Source organism: Primulina tabacum, chromosome 1, assembly GCF_025594145.1.
Source record: "Primulina tabacum isolate GXHZ01 chromosome 1, ASM2559414v2, whole genome shotgun sequence".
Classification (NCBI taxonomy): domain Eukaryota; kingdom Viridiplantae; phylum Streptophyta; class Magnoliopsida; order Lamiales; family Gesneriaceae; genus Primulina; species Primulina tabacum.
Genome location: NC_134550.1, coordinates 57,785,660 through 57,807,083, shown reverse-complemented (window position 1 = coordinate 57,807,083; position 21,424 = coordinate 57,785,660). Strand labels below are relative to the sequence as shown.

Genomic DNA, 21,424 nt, shown 5'->3' with positions numbered 1-21,424 from the left:
AATAAGGATGGATTTTCACTATATCAGAAATCATACAACATGGTATATTGCCACCAGCTAATGAAAAATACAGCCACATGCCATTTCTAAATTGCAAGATGCAAAGTTATAGATTTGTATCGAGTCCATCTTCCATCTGAATAATTTTCATGTCTTTACAGAACATGCTGTAGAAGGAAAAGTTATTAGTTGCTCATCGCCTCCCGCGAGATCCAGGGGCAGACCTCCGACCTGGAGACTTTGAGAACTGCAGACGCAAGTAAGGAGAATCTGGATCTTCTTCATCCATCTTATAACCTGCATAAACAATCAAAGACACCAATATTTACCTAGAGCGTGGAAACTATAACGTGTACCTATGATTAAAGAATGGCATACCTTTCCAGCGTATACACTTGTAGTAAATATAATAGTTGTAAACAATTTAAATTTGCAATAGCTTCTCCATTTTCACTAACTATCCAATTTTCATCAAACGATGAGCATCTTCATTTGGACACGTCAGGGGGACACAAGTACATTTCAAATAACTTTCAACTTGGCAAATATTCACTTTCAATTTTTTCAAACAGACACAAATACTCGCTTTCCATTTTTTCAACCCAAAACAAACAAAGAGGTCAGAAGTTGTTGGAAAAAAGATTTAAAGAACACCTGAAAAATCGTGCATAATTGATATTTTAAAAAAGAAAAGGCATTTTACTTAAAATAAAAGGCAATCACCTTGCAACGCACTCAAAGCAGTTGCTGCACAAGCCGCGTCTACGAAATCAACAAAGCAAAGAATAAGAGGATCCCCACCTCGCTGCATAAATAAATCTTTAATCAAAACCTCACTCATGTGTCTGCCAACGTCAACCCGACGTATATCTGAAAGAATAAAGATGGCCTAGAAGAAATTTTAAGTTTTAATGAGCGAAAAGAGATCTTGGAAAATTTGGTGCCTACTTACGTGTTTTGATTCCTTTCTTACTAGCCTTACTTCTTTGTACCCTACAAAAGGGCGAAAAATATCTAGGGAAGTTAAAGAATGAAGAACGGGTAGGAGAATGTACAATAATCAAAGCATTCATACATAGAAAAAAAAAATAAAATATATATATATATAATTAAGACCACATTAAAAGGATACGAGCCACTTCCCGCCGTGTACTGTTAGGAGGTAGCCCCTCAGTGTACAATGTACCAGAAGCATCTGGAGGTAGTGGTATAATTTCCCGGGGTACGGTAATTCTATTTATTGGAGGTGGACCAAAACCAGTGCCTCTATCATTTGGTGCTAGTTCAGGACCCACGTCTTCCAGATGCTTTATTGTAAGATGATCCTGCAGATGGAAAGCAGGCAAAACTCTACCAGCAGCATTTCCCAGCCCCATTTGGCTATAATGACTTCCTTCCTCAGAATGTAATTGCTGGAAAAACAATCATTTAAACTCGCTAGAGCGCGCATACACACAAAAAAAAAAACCGAAAAAAAATTAGAAGGTAATATTACCGAACTACGAAGATAATTGTCATATGCCGATCCTATTGATTTTGTGTCCTTTATTGGTCTAGATCCATCTAGATCATGATTCTGGCAAAGAACTTCAGAAGAAAAGTTCACCCCAATTGGTGGAAGATCTGCATTAGTAAGAAAAACAATATTTAACTTCGACGAAGGAACTACATGCAATAATTAATTTTCTATTTAAACCATTATAGAAGCATCTTCATATGTGTCTCCACATAAGCCAATGTCGTTTGTCACGGTTCCTGTATGTTGTCGCACACTTTTTCTAATAATTACAAATTTTTAAAATCTGGATAGAGTTCTGTGCTTGTGATTTCTCTAAACCAGATAAAAAGCAGAAACAGAACTGGCAAATTGATCAAATGATCTATTTGGTCCAACGGTCAAGAGCAAGACACTTGATCCAAAGGTCAGCGATCAAAGTCTGGTCAAACTTCAAATCATAAATCTTAATTCAACACGAACATTTAAGCTCTGATTTACAGAAAACAGAGAGAAAACTAGGTTTCAGAAGTCCCTGAGGAGTCAACAATAATGACGTTAAATTAATCATGTTGAAAAGAACACAACACACAACTAGGCTCCATATGGTTTGGATCATAAGGGCATGACAGATTAAATATCCAGCCTTATCAATGGATTTGTACAGTTTTTGTAATCTTAAAGCAGATCCTACAGTTCGTTGATTTAAAATCTCACCCAAGAGGCGTGTGATTATATCAGGAAGGGAACAGTACATTTTGCTAATTAGTAAAATTGCTATTCACACCCATCAATTTATGCTCATCTTCCACAATGATAAACTCCAATGCCCAGGCACACAAGTGGCTCTGAGGATTTAACTCACCAACACTCTTAACACCGGGATAAAAAAATTAGAAAAAAAAAATCGAGTATCACTTTCTAATGTCACTTTAGTTTATATACATATGAAAAGGATAAGATTTTTACAAAAAATTACCACTAAAAATGTATGAACTGAGAATTTGCTATACATTAGGCAAACTAGATACAACGTAAAGGGCGTCCACACTCAAAGAGGTATAAAACTAGGATGTTACACTTATATTATACCCAGCCAGAAGTTGCCTAACTACAGATACTTCTCATCAATACAAAAATTGGCATTGATAAATCAAAGCAATATCATAAGGACAAAGATTAGATTCCTCAAAACTAGTCACAGATGAAATTTTGTCGCTGTCAATGCTTCTGTCCTGCTAAATGAAACTTGTTTCGATGCCCATGGTGTAGAAAAAAATATGCGCAAACTGAAATAAGGCACAATGCAACACCAGATCTTTAAAAGCCATACTAAATGAGTTCCAAGGGCACTGATTACAATTATTTTACATATATTCTATCTGTTCCTTCTTGAAAAGGCTGCCCATGCTCTCAGGTATTCTAATACTTGGGGAAATAAAGAGCAGCAGAAAAATTACTCACAAATATCATGCATTGTAGAGTAAAAGAGTGCACCCACCTTTAATCGCACACATAAACCAAATAAACGTCGAAATCAAGTACCAATGTAATTTTAAGAAGTCTGACTTCAAAACCCACGTTTGATTCAAAAGAAAACATGCGCCTAACTTTAATTTTTAGTTCATATAAACCATTAAACAACTGTTTAGTGACAATAAGCTAAATTTTCAATCTTCATAAGTTAATAGCCACCGAAGAATTCAGGTTAACAAGATAAAATCAATCAAAATATAATGCAGTAAGGCAATTGCCTTTAATCAATTCGCGTGAACCTAAAACATTCACATCAATTAAAAGCTACGGCCCGTTCTCATCTGTAAATAGAATCAAATCCCTCAAAATAGAAAAAGCGACAAAAAAATTAGGGCAAATTAGTGGTTAAATACCAAAATCAGTGCGATTTCGCTTCAGCGAGGTGGCCGATTGATACGGCGGCGGTTGCTGATTGCTCCAATAGTCATCACCCATAAGTACAGCAAAACAGCAAAAATAATCTCGCAAGAGCAGTGTAGGGGTCAGATTGACGGTGGCTTTTGATCTTATTCTTGCTCTGTTTTGGGGGGAGGTATACACATGCTGATGGGAACTGCCTATTTATACTCCCATTTTTAGAAACTAAACAAAATTAAAATTTATTTACTCAATAATTTATTTTACTTTTCGACTCATAGTTAATTTTTTTGTGAGACAATTTTACGAATTTTTATCTATGAGTAAATTCTACCGATATTCACAATAAATATGCTCATTTGATAAATAAAATACGTGACATTAATTCTGATATTTAAGAGGATTTTATCACACAAAATGCACTCATCCAACGGATAAAAAAAAAATTTATATTCTTTAACAATATATAAAATTTTAAAATAATTATATCCAGCAATTTCTCTGATAGCATAGGTATGGTACGGCGCTTGCAGAATTACAAAGAAGAGATATTCGGGCTTTGGATATTTGCAGAACCAACCGAACCTGATTTAAAACAGAATATCCTAACCTGCCCTGCCCAACCCTCAATCGATGGAAGCTCCGACCAGCAAGTCTCTGGCCCTCCTCTCTGCAAACTCGCTCACTCCCACTTCCATCAATGAATTCAATTCCTTCTTTAACCATCTCAACACCCTCATTTCCTCCCCAAACCCTCGTCCTAAAACCAGGCGAAACCCTGAATTTTCAACAATTCCCGATGTAAGTTTGAAGTTTTCATCCACCACCGTTTCGATTCATAGCAATATCAAGAACCCAGAAAAACCCATTTCTCGGAATTGGTTGAAGCCCGCCTCGAGAGGCTCTCCCGCGGTCCATGCTTTGTTCAAGAATCTCTCTGTTCTCGAGAGGGCAGTCATTGGTGCTGCAGCTGGTGGAATTGCCGGTGCTTTTACGTATGTGTGTCTTCATCCACTTGATACGATTAAAACTAAGTTGCAGACGAAAGGGGCGTCCGAGATTTACAAGGGGGCGTTTGATGTCATAGTCAAGACTTTTCAGAATAGAGGGATTCTTGGGTTTTATAGCGGCGTGTCTGCTGTGATTGTGGGATCTACCTTTTCTTCTGCGGTTTATTTTGGGACTTGTGAGTTTGGTAAGTCCGTTCTTTCGAGGATCGGGGAATATCCGGCGGTGTTGATTCCTCCAACTGCTGGTGCGATGGGGAACATCATGTCTTCAGCAATAATGGTGCCGAAGGAATTGATCACTCAAAGGATGCAGGCTGGCGCAAAGGGTAGGTCTTGGGAGGTTTTGTTACGTATTTTAGAGAAAGATGGGATCTTGGGCTTATATGCGGGGTATAGTGCTACATTGCTTAGGAATTTACCTGCTGGCGTTTTGAGCTATTCTTCGTTTGAGTATTTGAAAGCTGCGGTGTTGAGGGAGACAGGAAAAGCTTTTTTGGAGCCTTTTCAGAGTGTGATCTGCGGAGCATTGGCAGGGGCGATTTCTGCATCTTTGACAACCCCGTTGGATGTGGTGAAAACTAGGCTGATGACTCAGGGTCATGGAGAGTCTATGAATAGGATTGCTGCCGCAAGTTACAGTGGGGTCACAGCTATGGTTAAGCGGATATTGAAGGAAGAAGGGTGGGTTGGCTTTACACGTGGGATGGGGCCTCGAGTGTTTTACAGTGCATGCTTTTCGGCTATAGGGTACTTTGCATTTGAAACAGCCCGGCTCACAATCATGGACAAGTATTTGAAGCGAAAGGAAGTTGAAGCGGGGGAGACTCTTGCTTCCCCCATCAACCAAAGTGGATGAAATGGTGGAGAAATTTTTTTTGTATGCTCACTTGTTTGCAGGTTCGACTCCTTTGTTGTTGACTCGATAGAGAGATGAAAACTAAGTTGCAAAACTGAAGGATCAGTGTATTTATTGCTCTAACATTCCTTTAATGCCAGCCAATGTGTGGCTGATGTTCCATTTTTGTAGCTGAGAATCACTTGAATACATATTTGCCTTCCATTGTTGGTGCTGTTTTATTGAAAAATATGATATGGCTTCATTTTGCACTATTCGGGGCTGGTTTTTAGGTTCATGTGTTAACATGGAGGGCAAAAAACTCTCTTTCCATGGCTTAACGAAGAGAATGGATGTCAGCTTTTTCGTATCCATTAGCTGTGTTTAAGATAGCAACTTGGTTATGGATTAAATTTTCTAATGGTATATCAAATCCGGTTCTTATTGTCACTTTTCAGAAATTATATGTCCAGTAGATTTATTAAAAAGAAGAAAGCTTATACAAGGGTTATATGCATGCATAATCTATCGTTTGGTGTAAATGATGAGTCTCAAACAAAGAGAGGCGGGAATGGGCCATTGTGCCTTCCATTTAACCATATTAAACTAAGTTATTGTTTGAAAAGATTATAATTTCAGATAATTGATTAAATTTATAGATTGTAAAGACGTGGAAAAGAATAAAAAACGGGTATCATATGTATATCAAAATATCTTTGTCACTTTCGAAAAATCAAAATGAGCATGGATCGGCTTCTTGATGTGAACCCCATCAAATCAAAGTCATCAAATATTTAATTTTATGCCTCAAACCAGCGCCGGGAAACCCAATTTGGATTAGCAGTTGCTGGATCAAGAAATATGGTGAAATTGGGTCGACCCAAATTTTAAACATTGTTGGGTCGATGTTTTGTTTGGGCTTCTCTTGGATGCACAATATATTTTGGCACAAGGCTGCATGTCTTCTTCGTACTAGAGAAATATCATTTGTTAGTATATTTTTTTTTAAAAAAAAAGAGAGAGAAACACCGCCAAATTATAAGGTAGATCTCTATTTTATTTATCACGATAATTAAAATGTCAATTGGGCATGTCTGTTATTTAAATTAATGAAATTGAATCTTAAAACGATAAAAAAAATTAGATCGATGATGATTTTGATTAGACGTTTTATTGGGCCTGCGGAGAGGCCCATTTGTCTTTTCTTTGTCTTTGCAGTGATGAACAATGACAAGATTCCAACTATTCACAGAGGAGGATGATATACAAATGATCATGAAATTATCATTGTATCTTTTTTCAGATTAATATTTTTTATTGTGCTTTAAAATAAATTATTGAGGATTGAAATTCGATTTTAATATGACTTTCTAGATGGTTTCGGTTTCGGTTTCGGTTCTTGACGGGCCTGTTTCGATTCGGTTCCGAGGTGAACCGCAGGTAAGTGCCAATATCTCACTTTTGGAAAATCCAAATTTCACGTAATAATTCATGAGCAGGTCTCTTGTAAAACGATCTCACTAATCTTTATTTACGAGACGGGTCAATCTTACCGATATTCACAATAAGAAGTAATACTCTTAGCATAAAAAATAATACTTTTTTCATGGATGACCCAAATAAAATATCTGTATCACAAAATACAACTCGTGAGACCGTTTCACGAGTTGTATTTTGTGATACAGATATTTTATTTGGGTCGGTCTCACGAGTTGTATTTTGTGATACATATATTTTATTTGGGTCGTCTTACACAAGTTTTTGACATAATTCAAATTCTAATAACTCTAAAACTAGGCCCGCACAATGTAGGATTTTCTTCGTTATTCGATGATACGAGTAGTGGTGACAGCTGAATCACCAACTTGGTCAAACGTGACTATACTTGATTATTTTGTCTGAACCCAAATTGCATTTAAAAGAATTATTGTGAAATTTTTATGAAAACTATAAAAAATAAAAGACTTTCAGGATCTCGTATTTTATTAAGAGTATTTCTGACAATTTAATTCCATTATTGACTGCTCTTACCTTCCTACCGTAAAATTTAGGAATTAAGTTGTTACGATTATTTATTTAATTTATTGTTATTAAATGAAACAAGTGGCAACCCTGAAAACAGAGCCGTACCTGTGATTCACAGGGTCTGAGGCGATATGTTAAAAAAAATCTTGTTGTGATAAATAACTGTAAAGTTCAGTTTGCAAATTAAAAATAACCAAATAATATATATAAGGAAAATATAATTTACGAGTTATATATTTATCTTTTTGCGATTTTTTTCTTCGTGTGTCACAACATTAACATGACTCTAACGTAATGCAGTGTCATATGAATAATTATATTGGAAAAAGATTGAAATTGACAAAAATTGTAAGATATGTTGCTAAAATTGAAATTTATCAATATAAAATATCCAAATACAAAATGATAAATATAATGAACCAATATTGTAAAAATATATGATTTATTTTAAATAATAAATATAATATTTTATTCAAGAAAATAAAAATAAAGATATGTAAAATAGGTAAGTATCATAATTTTTAGTGTTTTATTTTTTGAAATGTGTCCAACTACATAAATTTCAGAAAAGAGATCAAATAATCGATAAGTAAAATATAAAAGTTTAACACACGAGTTGACAAAAGATAAAATAATAAATATATTGGACAAACATTATCATTTTATGCATACAAAATTTTTAAAAATTTAATTAATGAGCCGTGTAGTTTTATTGTTTGGGCTCTACATAATTTGATTAAATCATCAATGAACACAATCATCATATTTAATCATGTTTTCAATGGGCCAATGTCCAATTTTTTTTAAAATGTCCAATTCACATACTGTAAAGAAAATAAGAACAAGCTCACTGAGCTAAGAAAACTGATTCCATATTATTGGATAAACCGTTGTACCGTGTTCCCTTATATACACTATGTGCAAGAATACTAAGAAACGTACTTCCAATGACTAATTAGTAAAAAAAGCGTGAAAGCATATATAATAATACTCCCCCCTCAAGCTTGATGTAGTTATGAACAACAAGCTTGAAGTCGCTTGACACGTGCAGCAAGGTAGAATTCTTATTTAAGGTTGATGCAAATCACGCACTCCCAGAAGCTCAAGCAAGCAAGCATGCTGAACCTTTCCCAAACTTTTTTTGAAAATATCCCCAAGTTGTTGATGAGTAGGGATGTATTGAGTGCGTATGATACCTTCTTTGATCTTCTCGCGGACTACGTGACAATCTATCTCTATGTGTTTCGTCCGTTCATGATACACTGGATTAGCACCAATGTGGATAGCAACCATATTATCGCAAAATAAAGTCGTAGGACCACGAATGTGAACTCCCATGTCACGCAAAAGACCAATAACCCAAATAATTTCGCATGTGGTGGTCGCCATGGCACGATATTCAGCTTCCGCAGATGATCGTGAGATGGTGTTCTGTTTTTTTGATTTCCAAGATAAGAGCGAGGTCCCTAGATTGATACAATAACCAGTAACATAACGACGAGTCATGGGACAAGCAGCCCAATCCGAATCACAATATGCTGTAAGAGACATAGAAGTGGAAGGCAATAGTTGAATGCCTTGACCAGGATTTCTTTTGATATATTTCACAACTCGAATAGCCGCATCGAAGTGAGATGTCTTCGGAGCGTGCATGAATTGACTCAAAGATTGAACCACATAACAGATGTCTGGTCGAGTTATGGTCAGGTAAATTAACCGACCAACCAATCGCTGGTATTCACTTGGATCTTCCAGCAATGCATCGACTGAAACACTGCCCTGACTTTTCTGCATAACAGAATCAAGCTCATGGCTAGTGAGCTTCTTGTTTTGATCCATTGGTGTATCAAACGGCTTGGCCCCCGCCACCCCTGCATCATCAATAAGCTCCAACGCATATTTTCGTTTGCTAAGGTAGATACCCTTCATAGATCGTGCTACTTCAATCCCAAGAAAGTACTTTAGATCCCCAAGATCTTTAAGCTGCAATTTGGAGTGAATGAACATCTTCAAATTGGTGATTACTGTTGCGCAGCTCCCAGTGATGACAATGTCATCGACATATACTACAAGCAAAGTGAGTGAAGTGTCATCACGCTTGAAGAACAAAGAATGGTCATGTTGGGATTGACAATAACCACCCTCCATCATGACATTCGAGAACTTCGTGTTCCATTGCCGAGATGCCTGTTTCAAACCATACAATGATTTTCTCAGCTTGCAAACTCTGTTTTCCCCCTGAACTTTATAGCCTTGCGGAAGAACCATATAGATGTCTTCATCCAAATCTCCTTGTAGGAACGCATTGGTGACATCCATTTGAAAAAGAGGCCAATTACAATTCACAGCCACATTGAGAAGACACCTAATCGTCACAATCTTCGCAGTGGGGGAAAAAGTGTCATCAAAATCAATATCTGGTTGTTGTGTGTATCCTTTGGCCACTAATCGTGCTTTAAACCTATCAACGTCACCATCAGATTTCAGCTTAACTTTGTACACCCACCTACAGCCAATAGGCTTGACCTGTGGTGGCAAATCCACAATGTCCCATGTGTGGTTTCTTTCAAGAGCTACAAGCTCTTCATTCATGGCATCACGCCATTTATCATTAGTTACTGCCTCATGGTAGAAATTTGGCTCTTTAACCGAAGACATGGCTGCTAAGAAGTTCTGATGTGATTTTGAAAAACGATCATAGGTAAGATAATTGATCATAGGATAAAGGCAAGTGCTGTCACCATGATTTTGAGTAAATGAACAAGAGTAATCTTTTGTCCAGATCGGAGGAGCTTTACTTCTGGTGGATTTGCGTAATGGTACAGCAGTAGATACATCACCAGAAATCGGTGGTTCATCTGTGGATATGGCAGTAGATGACCCTTCATCAATGGATGAAGAGTCCACTAAAAGAGGTGGTGGATTAAAAATGGAATGAGGTTGATCAGTACCATCAAATGGAAATATATGTTCATGAAACACCACATCTCTGGAGATTAGAATCTTTCGTGACTGAAGATTGAGAAGCTTATATCCTTTCTGAACATTGGAATATCCAATAAAAACACAAGCCAATCGGCCACAAATTTTTGTTTTTTTATTTATTTAAACCTAAACCCACACACACACCTCTAAACACCTACACACACAAACACACCTAGACACACACTAAGTTACGTAAAAAAAATTTGTGGCCGATTGGCAAAGCCGAAGCATAACATAAACAACCAAATACTCATAGGTTTGCCAATGTGGGAACCTTCTGAAATAGCAATTCAAAAGGAGATTTGTTCTTCAGCAGTGGTGTAGGAGCTCTATTAATCAGATACACAGCTGTCAATACACAATCTCCCCAATACTTGAGTGGTAAAGAAGATTAGAATCGAAGTGCTCGTGCTATGTCAAGAATATGCCTAGGCTTTCTCTCCACTACTCCATTTTGCTGTGGTGTATAGGGGCATGAGCTGTTGTGTACCACTCCCAAAGAAGAAAGGAAGGCTTGGCATTCACTTTTGAAAAAATTGATTGCATTGTCTGTTCTAACAGCTCGGATTTTGCTTGAAAATTGATTGTCTACCATAGCAAAGAACAATCTAATCATCCTAAGCACATCCATCTTAGATTGCATGAGGTAAACCCATGTTCCCCTAGTGAAATCATCAACAATGGTAAGGAAATACTTCTCACCATTGTAGGTTGGGGTGTGAAATGGACCCAAAATATCCATATGGACCAACTGAAATGCTGATGAAGATTGAGAGGACCGAACTCGTGGAAATTTTAATCTACTTTGCTTTGAAACAGGGCACACAGAGCAATGATACATGGAGACATTTCTTTGTATAAAAGGCAACATTTGCATCCTTGACATAGACATATGTCCTAATCTCTTATGCCAAGTATCAATATTCACATCCTTACAAGATTCAGTAGCTGAGCATGAATACAGTTCACCACATTTAGTTCTAAAAGATGGAAAAGTAAAACTATCCTTGTAAGATGATTCCGGTACTGAGTCTGCGATGAAGTGATAGAGTCCATGCCTTGCCCTACCAATCCCCATCACTCTCCCAGTCCTGAAGTCCTGAAACATGAAAAATGGGGGTAGAATGTAACAAAACAACCATGTGTTTTTGTCAACTGGGAGACTGATAGGAGATTGAACCGAAAATGAGGTACGTATAGAACATATTCGAGCACAATGGAACTTGTCAAAGGGACTGAACCAATTTTATCAACATTGGCTCTATTTCCATCTGGCAATCGCACTGTGCCAGTGGAGCCTACCACAGATTTTGAGCATTGCAACATAGATAAATCCCCAATCATGTGCTCATTAGCTCCTGTGTCAATTATCCATTCAGAGATGATATTGTTTGAGGTAATACCTGCCATATTTGCAGTTGGTGCACACTCATCTTGGATGTTGCTACTGCCCTGAACATTGCTGCTGCCCAAAAGCTTCAAAATTTCAGCATATTGGCCAGGAGAAAAAAGAGATGGAGTTCCACTTGTTGATTTTGCCTGAGTAGCAGTGGTATTCTCTTCTATAAGATTGGCATCTCCTGATATCTTTCGGCCTTTCCAATTATCCTTGTGCCATGTCTTGCTTAGTCCCTTATTTGAAGCTTTGTACAGTTTGTGCCATGAAGGATAACCAACAAGTTTATAGCAATTCTCTTTGGTATGACCACTCATGCGACAATGATCACAACTCATGTTTGTCCTCTCTTTCATGGCAGTACATTCTCTGGTCTGATTAGTATAGAAGGCCGCTATAGGAGCATCAACTGAGGATAATTCTCTATGAGATTCCTTTTGAGATAGCAAAGAAAAAGCTTGTCCAATTGTAGGCAATGGACTCATCATTAAAATTTGACTCCTTATGTTCATGTAGCTATCATTGAGTCTCATCAGAAATTGGAGAAGTCTCTGTTGTTGATCATGATCCAAATATCTCCGAGCAGTATCACATTCACACGAAGGCAAAACCACAAGAGCTGAGTATTCATCCCTCAGTTGCTTAAGCTTACAATAATATGTGGAGATAGTGCTGTTACCTTGGGTGAGGCGTCCAATTTCTCTGTGAAGTGAAAAAATTCTCGATCCATTGATCTTATTGAATTGTTCCTTTAAGTCTGTCCACACTCCCGAAGCATCTGATGCATAGATTATACCACCAAAATTTTCCTTCGAGACGGAGTTCATTATCCACGATAGCACAAGCGCATTGCATCTTTCCCATTGAAGCAAATTCTGGCTACCTACTGGTGGTCGTCGACAACTTCCATCAATTAAAGCGATCTTGTTCTTCGCTCGAAGTGCAATCAACATAGCTCTGCTCCAAACGCCATAATTTTCAACACCGATCAATTGATCACTGACCAGATTCATCCCTGGAGTATCGGATGGGTGAATATAGAGTGGATCATTGAAGTTGGTAGTAGCAGCCATGGAATCGCTTCGAGAGCTGTTCAATCGAGCAATTGATAGAAAAAATTGGGCGCCGGGAATAATCTCCAAAGCTCTGATACCATGTAAAAAAAATAAGAACAAGCTCACTGAGCTAATAAAACTGATTCCATATTATTGGATAAACCGTTGTACCGTGTTCCCTTATATACACTCTGTGCAAAAATACTAAGAAACGTACTTCCAATGACTAATTAGTAAAAAAAGCGTGAAAGCATATACAATAATACATACTATTTAGATGCAGACCTCGACAACATAGTTACGGCTTTGCATGAAAATAACCAAACAAATTATATTTTAGGTACAAATTGTCTGGAAATTATCTCATTATATATAAAAAATTGATATTATAAATACACATCATGAACATTTATGTGATTACAACTGAGACCACGTTCGATAAAATTATACATTCAATATGGGACATTATCTCATATGTGTTCATAAATCTGGTTTTAACTTAGTAATGCTTTTGTCGGTGGGAAAATAAAATAATTTAAATAAAATAGTGATAATTATGAAGAACGTGGTGGTCATGATTTTTGGTCATTATTTTTTTAAAAAAACATCTGTCGGCAGGATCCTATATTTCGACCCGACTCTATAAAATTAAACGGCCGGGTCAAACGTTTCGAGTGGCTTATTTAATTAATTTTTAAGTTGAATTTGAGATAATTGTGTTTAATTTTGTTTTTTCGGTAATATTTATTTTATTGGAGATGTGTACTAATTGTGTTTGATTAAAAAAATATATTATATAGTTATGTCGGGTAACACATGACTAATTATTTTTATTATGTTTTATGTTCATGACTTTATTTATTATACTGATACTGACTTTATTTGTAATTAAATCTGACTTTATTTTTATTAAAAAAAATTAACTGCATGTAAGAACGATCGAGGGTTATTATCGTCTGTCCAGATTTATTTATAATTTTGCAATTGAATTAATTTAATTCTATCTGTAAATTAATCTTGTTTGTGATCAAACTTATCCCATGACTTCATATATAATCCAAAATTTACATTTTATGGGCTCCCTTTCGTTTAACCTCAAATTTCCCCTGAATGTAGAAAAATAAGCCTTTTCATTTATTTTTTCTTTTTTTAGGAACTCGTCTTTTTTACTAGGCCTTAAATACTTCTATTTTTTTGGTTTCTTGGACATAAAACTTTCCATTCCTAAGATTGATACTTAATTTAAAAACATTATCCAGAATAAAAAGGACATTCAATTGTATTTATTTTTTTAGAATCCTTTTTAAAATTTCCTGAAAAATAAATAGTTTTTTTTTTTTTGTATTTATTTCGTATGTACTTAATATTGGACACTTATCTTCATGCTATATTATATTACCTGGATTTGTTAAGAGAGATAAGTTTCAACAATAATTAAGTTCATCCTACTATCAGTAGTAAACTTATGTAAAATACAAAGATTCTAAAAAGATTTGGACATGCGAACTACATAAAAACATATAGAGTTTATGTAGAAAAACTCTTATGCAAAAACTCGTGTGAGACAGTCTCACATGTCATATTTTATGAGACTACTCTTTTATATGGGTCATCCATAAAAAAATATTACTTTTTATTGTAAATATCGGTATAGTTGACTCGTCTTACAGATAAAGATTCGTGACACTGTCTCACAAAAAACATACTCAAACTCTTATATATAATACGAAAATATTATTTTTATACTAAGATCTCATCGGACAATCGAATACAAAACACTCATCAAAAATTTATTGTAAAATATAGATACTAAATAATTTTCTTGCGAAAATAATGATTTGTCGAAAAAAAATGGAACCAGCTTCTTCTGTTCTTCGCAATTTTGGGTGACAGCTAAGAAACAGACGGGACCAACTTCGCTCAGTCAGTGTTTTCACTTAGCTGTAATGAGGTCCACGCTGTTCGACAAGTGGCATATCTTAGCCGTCGATGGAGGAGTGAGTTTGCTGTCGGCGGAGATGGCGCACTGCGCAAAGCGCGTACAAAAGATACCCGTTTTTTTAATCGTTGGGCCTAATGGGTCCGCCCGGACTTTACTTCTTTTTTGGAGGGTAGTGTCTCATTCCACCGACGAAAACAGGGGAAGAGCGCGTGGCCTTCAGCCGCCCTCATCATTCTGCCCATGTATGTTTAATTCTTTGTTCGATTTAGGATTTTTTTAGTACTATTTTTTAGCCTTTTTTAGTTTTTGAAAAAAAAAAAGATAAAATGGGAATAAAGAAAGATGGATATGAAATGATAATTATATGATATTATACAGACTCATATAAAACTCTTTTAATAGTCAATTTTGTGAGACGAATTTTCAATCCGACTCAATTAATGAAAAAATATTTTTTTCATACCAAAGATATTATTTTCTTAATAAATATGGACCAAATCAACTAATTTCACAAATATAAATAAATATGACCGTCTTAAACTTAGTCATATAAGATTGACAAAAACTTATGTGAGACGGTCTCATGGGTCGTATTTTTTGAGACACATATCTCTTATTTGGGTTATCAATGAAAAAGTATTACTTTTTATTATGAATATCGATAGGTTGACCCGTCTCACAGACAAAGATTCGTGAAACCGTATCACAAGAGACATACTCTATGAGATATAATTATAAATTTTTTTCTTTACAAGTATCATTAGTAATGCATTATTTTATAACACCATAATACATACATATATATTAGCAACCGGTAAAAAGTGGTACATGATTGAATTTGTGTGAAACATTTTAAAAAAAAATTGAAAGATTCCGAAAAAACATAAACAAAAAGTTATACGTGTGAGTTTGTGTGGGGATCCCGACGCTAATCATGTTCTTAATCGTCATTGGAACTATTTAATCAATTATAATAAACATGGTCTAAATTTTCGTTTTTAAAAAAAAAAAAAAGAATTACGGAACGTAGTGAAATAAAACTTATATACATCTCAGTATAAAATAAAGTACAAGTCCTGTACCGTCTACAAATCAGTAAAAACTAATGTTCAACATCTAATTATCAAGTGTCAAAACCCTATATACATCAAAATCCGAAGTCTCCACTCTATCACGATCTCTCCTCATCTCTTGGACCCTGATCATGTCCCACCTGTTGTCATGTACACATACAAACAAGACAACAGCCAGATAATTCCGGTGAGAAATACATCCCAGTATAAATCAACGAACATGCAATCATATAATCAATAAAAAAAGCATGTAACAGATAACAGTAATATATATCAAAGTCTGAAAACATAATCAATATAAAACTGTCAATCGTACTCGTGACTCCACGACTCAGACTAGACTCAATCCTAGTCTAAGGATCCCGGTTTCCAGATGTGGTATTCTTATATCGACCAACAGTAATAGAAGAAACTCTGATTCTATCCACGTCGATATAACCAAACATCCAGTGTCTTGACCTAACCGTCACAGACTTTGGCGTTTTCACCAATTTCCTATCTTGTGACATCGTGCAATGTGCTCGTGGCGATCCCACCACTATCAGACGCTTCTGTCACAAGATCACTCGTCTAATACTCGTCGAATACATGCTTCCTATAAATCAATAGAACAAGCATATAATAATCAAATCAATGCATATAATAACAATAAGTATGTGATTTAGGGAAACCCAAGTATATCCTACTTGAGTCGATCTCCCAATACCACATTGACTTATACATTGCGTTTGTAGTCTCGGTCTGACGCAATATCAGTTCTGAACTCAAGAGTGTCTCTGTAAATCTGAAACGACATATTGAGAATCATAATATCAATGTTCTATTCTCAATTCAACACTGAATCTGATTAATCTGGATTTAATTCAAATTACGGCATAACGGCACAATCTCAGTATCTCCGTCAATACCATATCAACAGACATCAATTACAACTCATAACTCATATCCGATACAATTTGTAATCAATCAGTAATCTAAATCTGTTCGGTTTTCAGTCCATATAATCAGAAATTCATAACAATTCCATAATCAATCTGTTCTTCGATCTGACTTCAATTCTACGATGTGTAGTATTCCCAGAATACATAATAATGATCAAATAATAATTTCTCCAATATCATAATTTCAAATGATAACAGAACTCAATAAAACTTACGTCCAGTTGTAGCTGTCGATGAGAGGATCACAGAACTGTGTCCGGATTTAAATTCTGATAACCGAATTTGCCAAAATCGAAATTCTACAATACGAATAACTTTGAGGGAAATTTGCTCTGGAGTTCTCGATTCTTTCTTCTCAAGTTTGAGGGAAATAACATTATATATATATATATCAAGTTGCATGTAATGGACGTGTGGCTCATCCTTTGCAAAACACGTCTCGCGCATATGCTCGACATCAACCGGCGCATATGCGCGAGACCTACTGGTCATCGCACATAACTTCTCGGCAGCTCGCGCATATGTGCGCCTATCTCCCGCGCATATGCGCGAGGTTCTCTGGAGATGGACTTGAACCATCGCACAGCTCGCGCATATGCGCGCACACCCACCGCGCATATGCGCGAGACCCTCTGCCCGTTTTGCGCATGTGCGCGCATCACGTCGCGCATGTGCGTAAGAGGTACTGTCCTCGCACATACCTTATCACACGTTACCTCAAATCGTGTCTCGGTTGATCCCTTTCATAATCACATTAAATTATAATTCAATAATCGTTAATTAACAGCGATTAACTTTCGGGCATTACAGTTTGTTTCGAGTATATATAAAATATTTAATGTTTGACTCACTAATTGTAAACTAATGATATTCGAAAAGCAATAGCAACTCCACGAGAAAGAACGAGCGAACGAGTACAACATCAGAGTATAACGCAATTACAAGAGTAGTTAAATAGAAAACTATACTTTAACTACCCACGTTCGACATTAATTACTACCATCTTATGGATTAATGTTGTTGAATACTAATTTTAATCAAGTCTTCCTTGCATCGAGATCAAACTCTCCTAACGTCATAATTACAATATCATTATAATGATATTGTAACAATCATATTATATATATATATATATATATATATATATATATTGTGTAACGTCACATCGATAGTTTTCTCACGTATCATTTCAGATCTTGAAAAACATTTATTTAATGTTTTATAAATGTTATTGAAATGTCCGCACGAATATTTTAAATCGCTCATGAAATGTCCATCAACATGTAAACAACATATCAAAATTATATCAAACATAAAATTATTCTAATTTACATTAAACAGACTATATCCAATAAGTGCATATGATTTATTATTATTATTATTATTTTATTATTGTTATTTCCTTGTATATATAATAATATAAATATGAAAAGTGGTTACAACATGTTTTCGATGTCGTCTTCTACCAACCATTTCGAGAATCATCATTTATCAACTTATATATATATAATATATTCAGGGTGAATTTTGAAAAGATAATTAAAAAATACTTGATCGAACTAATTGTTTATTTTAAATATAGACTAAGACTATTAAACTTTTCTTTCCATTTTTTGAACAGAACAAATTTATTTCTATTATTTCCAATATTATCGAAGCTCGACCAAATTATTTTCTGGAAGAACTGGTAATTTTAATTTATCTGATTTGATTAGATTTATAATATATTCTATTTTTAATTACAATCAACGTAGTAACAGCACGATAAATTTGGTAACAATAAATTAACAGAGCGGCAGAGGAAGAAACATCGAAAAGGGACCACTCGCTTTGTTTAGTTAGAGAATTGTCGCACTTACTTCACGAATAAATAAAGAGAATAGAAAAATAAAAAAAATTGTTTTATATTAAATAAAGAATAAATAAACAGAAGCAGAAAATTAAATTATTATTATTATTATTATTATTATTATTATTATTATTATTATTACATGTATTGAGTTGGTGAGTGAGTTAGGTATATATAATTGGATGTTAAATTCAAAGTCTCATCCCAAACTTTAAAACATTAATGTCAGAACAACTAATTAAATCATGACATTATATAATTATAATTATATTAAAAAAGTCTGGACATGTGTCCGAGCATTCATGTACACATACGCAACTAAATGCGTGTATTAATTATTTTAATGGAAATATTTTCCTTGTAGTTTCGCAGCTTCGAATTCTGAAAATATAACTAGTTTACATATAATTCAACTCAAATATATAAAGTTCGAAACATTTTTCAATAAATATTAATAAATATAGATTTTTTCATTTAGAAAAACTATATATATATATATATATATATTTATGCTTCACATTCAACATGTCTACGTACGTGCTCACAAACGAAGTTACAGTACTCACTTATTGGATGTAAAATTTAGATATTCTTCATCACATCAAATAGATGGATGTCATGTCACCTTATTGATAGATATAGTAATATATGAACGTATGATGATATTGGTCCTTAGGGGGTTTGTACTCGTGTATGCACAAGTGAGTCGTTAAACCCATGCCAAAATATATATTTATTTTAAAAAAAATTGGGAAGAAAATATTTAATTATTCAAATAAATCACAAAAATGATTTGAAATATATATTCAATAAAAATTAATAAATTACTATGCAAATAAATGTCAGTTTAGATTAGATAACTATTATTTTATTTTAGTGCAATTTTTTTTGAAATAATTAAAATTTAAATTGATTTTCTTTGTTTCTGATTAATGGCAAGATTTGCATTCTACTTACTGATAATATTATATTTCTCAGAAAATATTGAACTTATTACAATCAGGGGTTTGTGATATAAATACTAATTAAGCCTCACATCATCATTTTATTTTATGATTGTCGAAAATTTATAATTTCATTCATCGGATGTCGCTCTAATCTGAAGAGCCGAAATTGTATTTATTAAAAATATTATACATCAAATATACACAAATATGTACATGAAAGCGCCAAAAAAGAGAGTAAAAGTCACAATCATTTAACCATTTCCGGACGTGATAACAATCGTTATCTGATATCTGCAGAAGCCTGGAATTTCCAGGGAGCTTTATGTGTGAGAACCGTAGAATATTGCATGCAGTTAGAGAAAGGTTGAAGAAAGTTATCAGCATAGTGTGATAAAGAGTTATAATTGAAACCGATGCTATACAAATGATCATAGATGTCAGGGATATTGTTTGAGAGATATGAGTTTATATAATACCAGTACTGTAATATTGTAAATTTGTATTTATCAGAATTAAGTGTTGTTGTGCTAAATGTTACAACATTTAAGACAATATGCAGAGAAATATTAAAATTTGTAACACAAATTGGGTTTAAATAAATAGATGGACGAGATTAAATTTGTCTCATGACAAAAATAATCACCAGAAAACAACGGTTACGTTTACAAAAAACTAATCACTAGTGATCTTAATGAAAATCAATTTTCTCAACACGTTGAGAGAATAAATAGCTTTCTAAAACAACCAGGAATACGAAAACATAAATATGAAAGCAAAAAAGTGATGTAAAAAACTTGAAGTAGCAAAAACCGATCTTCAGTCAACACTTGCACACGTTCTGTCTGAAATGTCTCCAACAATTATGGCAGCACGTGCAACAACACTCTTCAAAACAACATCCTTGTAGAATGTTTTTCTCTGAAATCCACGACGTGCAAATTAAGTGCGCACACGATATGCATCCACGAAAACTTTCAAGCGAATAGTAAAAAAACGAAACACTCGAGAGTAATAGAATTTAAACACCAAAAGGAACGACCGGTCACGAACACACGTGAAACATCACAACGAAAAACTCCTCTACATGTCTCCTTTGTAAACACTCACGTAATTCCACACCTTGGCATCAGGAAAATTTCTAATTTATAGTCTTAGGGTTTATCAACAAGGAAACCTACACAATATGGAAAGTAAGAGTTTTGTTAGATAAAAACTCTATTTAAACAAAGATATCATATCACAATAAAATCTTAACATCATTATCTAGAAAGACAAAATCACAAGTAAAAATCATATCAACAAAAAAGAATATATTTTGAGAAATAAATTTAATATGAAAATTTTCTATTCAATAGTCATAGAAGAACAAGCTACTTTCTCTCCCGCTGAACCGATAGCTAAGCAAAATATAATGATAACTAAGTGATGAATGAGTTAGCTCAACATAGTTTTCGGAACCGTATACATTTTGTATATTTGCGTGTGATTTCGTTGTTTATCGATAAATTGTCGTTCATTATTTACTGAATATATAATGAAAATGATTTTAATAAAAAAAACAGGTGAACATAAATGTGAAACCGAGACAGATTTTTCCATAAATGTATCGGCTCTTTAAAGTTTACATTAAACCACCTCGATTGAGAGGGTTTATTTTATCCTACCCATGTGAGCATTGTCCCATGATAGGATGGATGGTCAAGATTTGCCCATACATATATAGGACCCACTTTTTTTTTTGAAATTATATGTGTGGCGAGATCTTACCCGTTGAAATGAAAGTGAGGTCAGTACCATAGGTAGGATCTCATTAACCGATTGAAAGGCAAAAGCAACGAAAAATAATCTGATTCTTCTCGCCAAAATACCAATTTATACTCAAAGGAGAATTAAAATTACAGTATGTTTCTTTATTTGAAAAATATGAATTTCGTGCATTACATATTCCGACCATATATATATTAAAAATATTCCTACT

The 21,424-nt window shown here is 34.6% G+C and overlaps 2 protein-coding genes across 2 annotated transcripts; one reads left to right on the top strand and one right to left on the bottom strand.

The window, feature by feature from the left end:
• On the bottom strand, positions 1–3,585 carry LOC142554068 (RNA-binding protein 2-like). Its single transcript, XM_075664688.1, has 6 exons — positions 3,385–3,585; positions 1,496–1,623; positions 1,133–1,412; positions 953–1,014; positions 724–805; positions 1–297 (listed from the first exon to the last, which is right to left on the bottom strand). Exons 1-6 carry the CDS (start codon positions 3,464–3,466, stop codon positions 194–196), a joined length of 738 nt encoding a protein of 245 aa, XP_075520803.1. The 5' UTR covers positions 3,467–3,585; the 3' UTR covers positions 1–193.
• Positions 3,586–3,910: 325 nt separating this feature from the next.
• LOC142554058 (protein MITOFERRINLIKE 1, chloroplastic) lies at positions 3,911–5,683 on the top strand. Its single transcript, XM_075664680.1, has one exon. The coding sequence runs from the start codon at positions 4,022–4,024 to the stop codon at positions 5,252–5,254; it is 1,233 nt and encodes a 410-aa protein (XP_075520795.1). The 5' UTR covers positions 3,911–4,021; the 3' UTR covers positions 5,255–5,683.
• The last annotated feature ends 15,741 nt before the right edge of the window (positions 5,684–21,424 follow it).

Bases quoted from the DNA above. Each gene is read 5' to 3' on its own strand.
- LOC142554068 (XM_075664688.1), bottom strand. From the start codon at position 3,466: ATGGGTGATGACTATTGGAGCAATCAGCAACCGCCGCCGTATCAATCG. The intron at 1,624-3,384 runs GTATTTAACCAC...TTACTAATGCAG, and splicing joins GCGAAATCGCACTGATTTTG to ATCTTCCACCAATTGGGGTG. The intron at 1,413-1,495 runs GTAATATTACCT...TTGTTTTTCCAG, and splicing joins ACAATTATCTTCGTAGTTCG to CAATTACATTCTGAGGAAGG.
- LOC142554058 (XM_075664680.1), top strand. From the start codon at position 4,022: ATGGAAGCTCCGACCAGCAAGTCTCTGGCCCTCCTCTCTGCAAACTCG.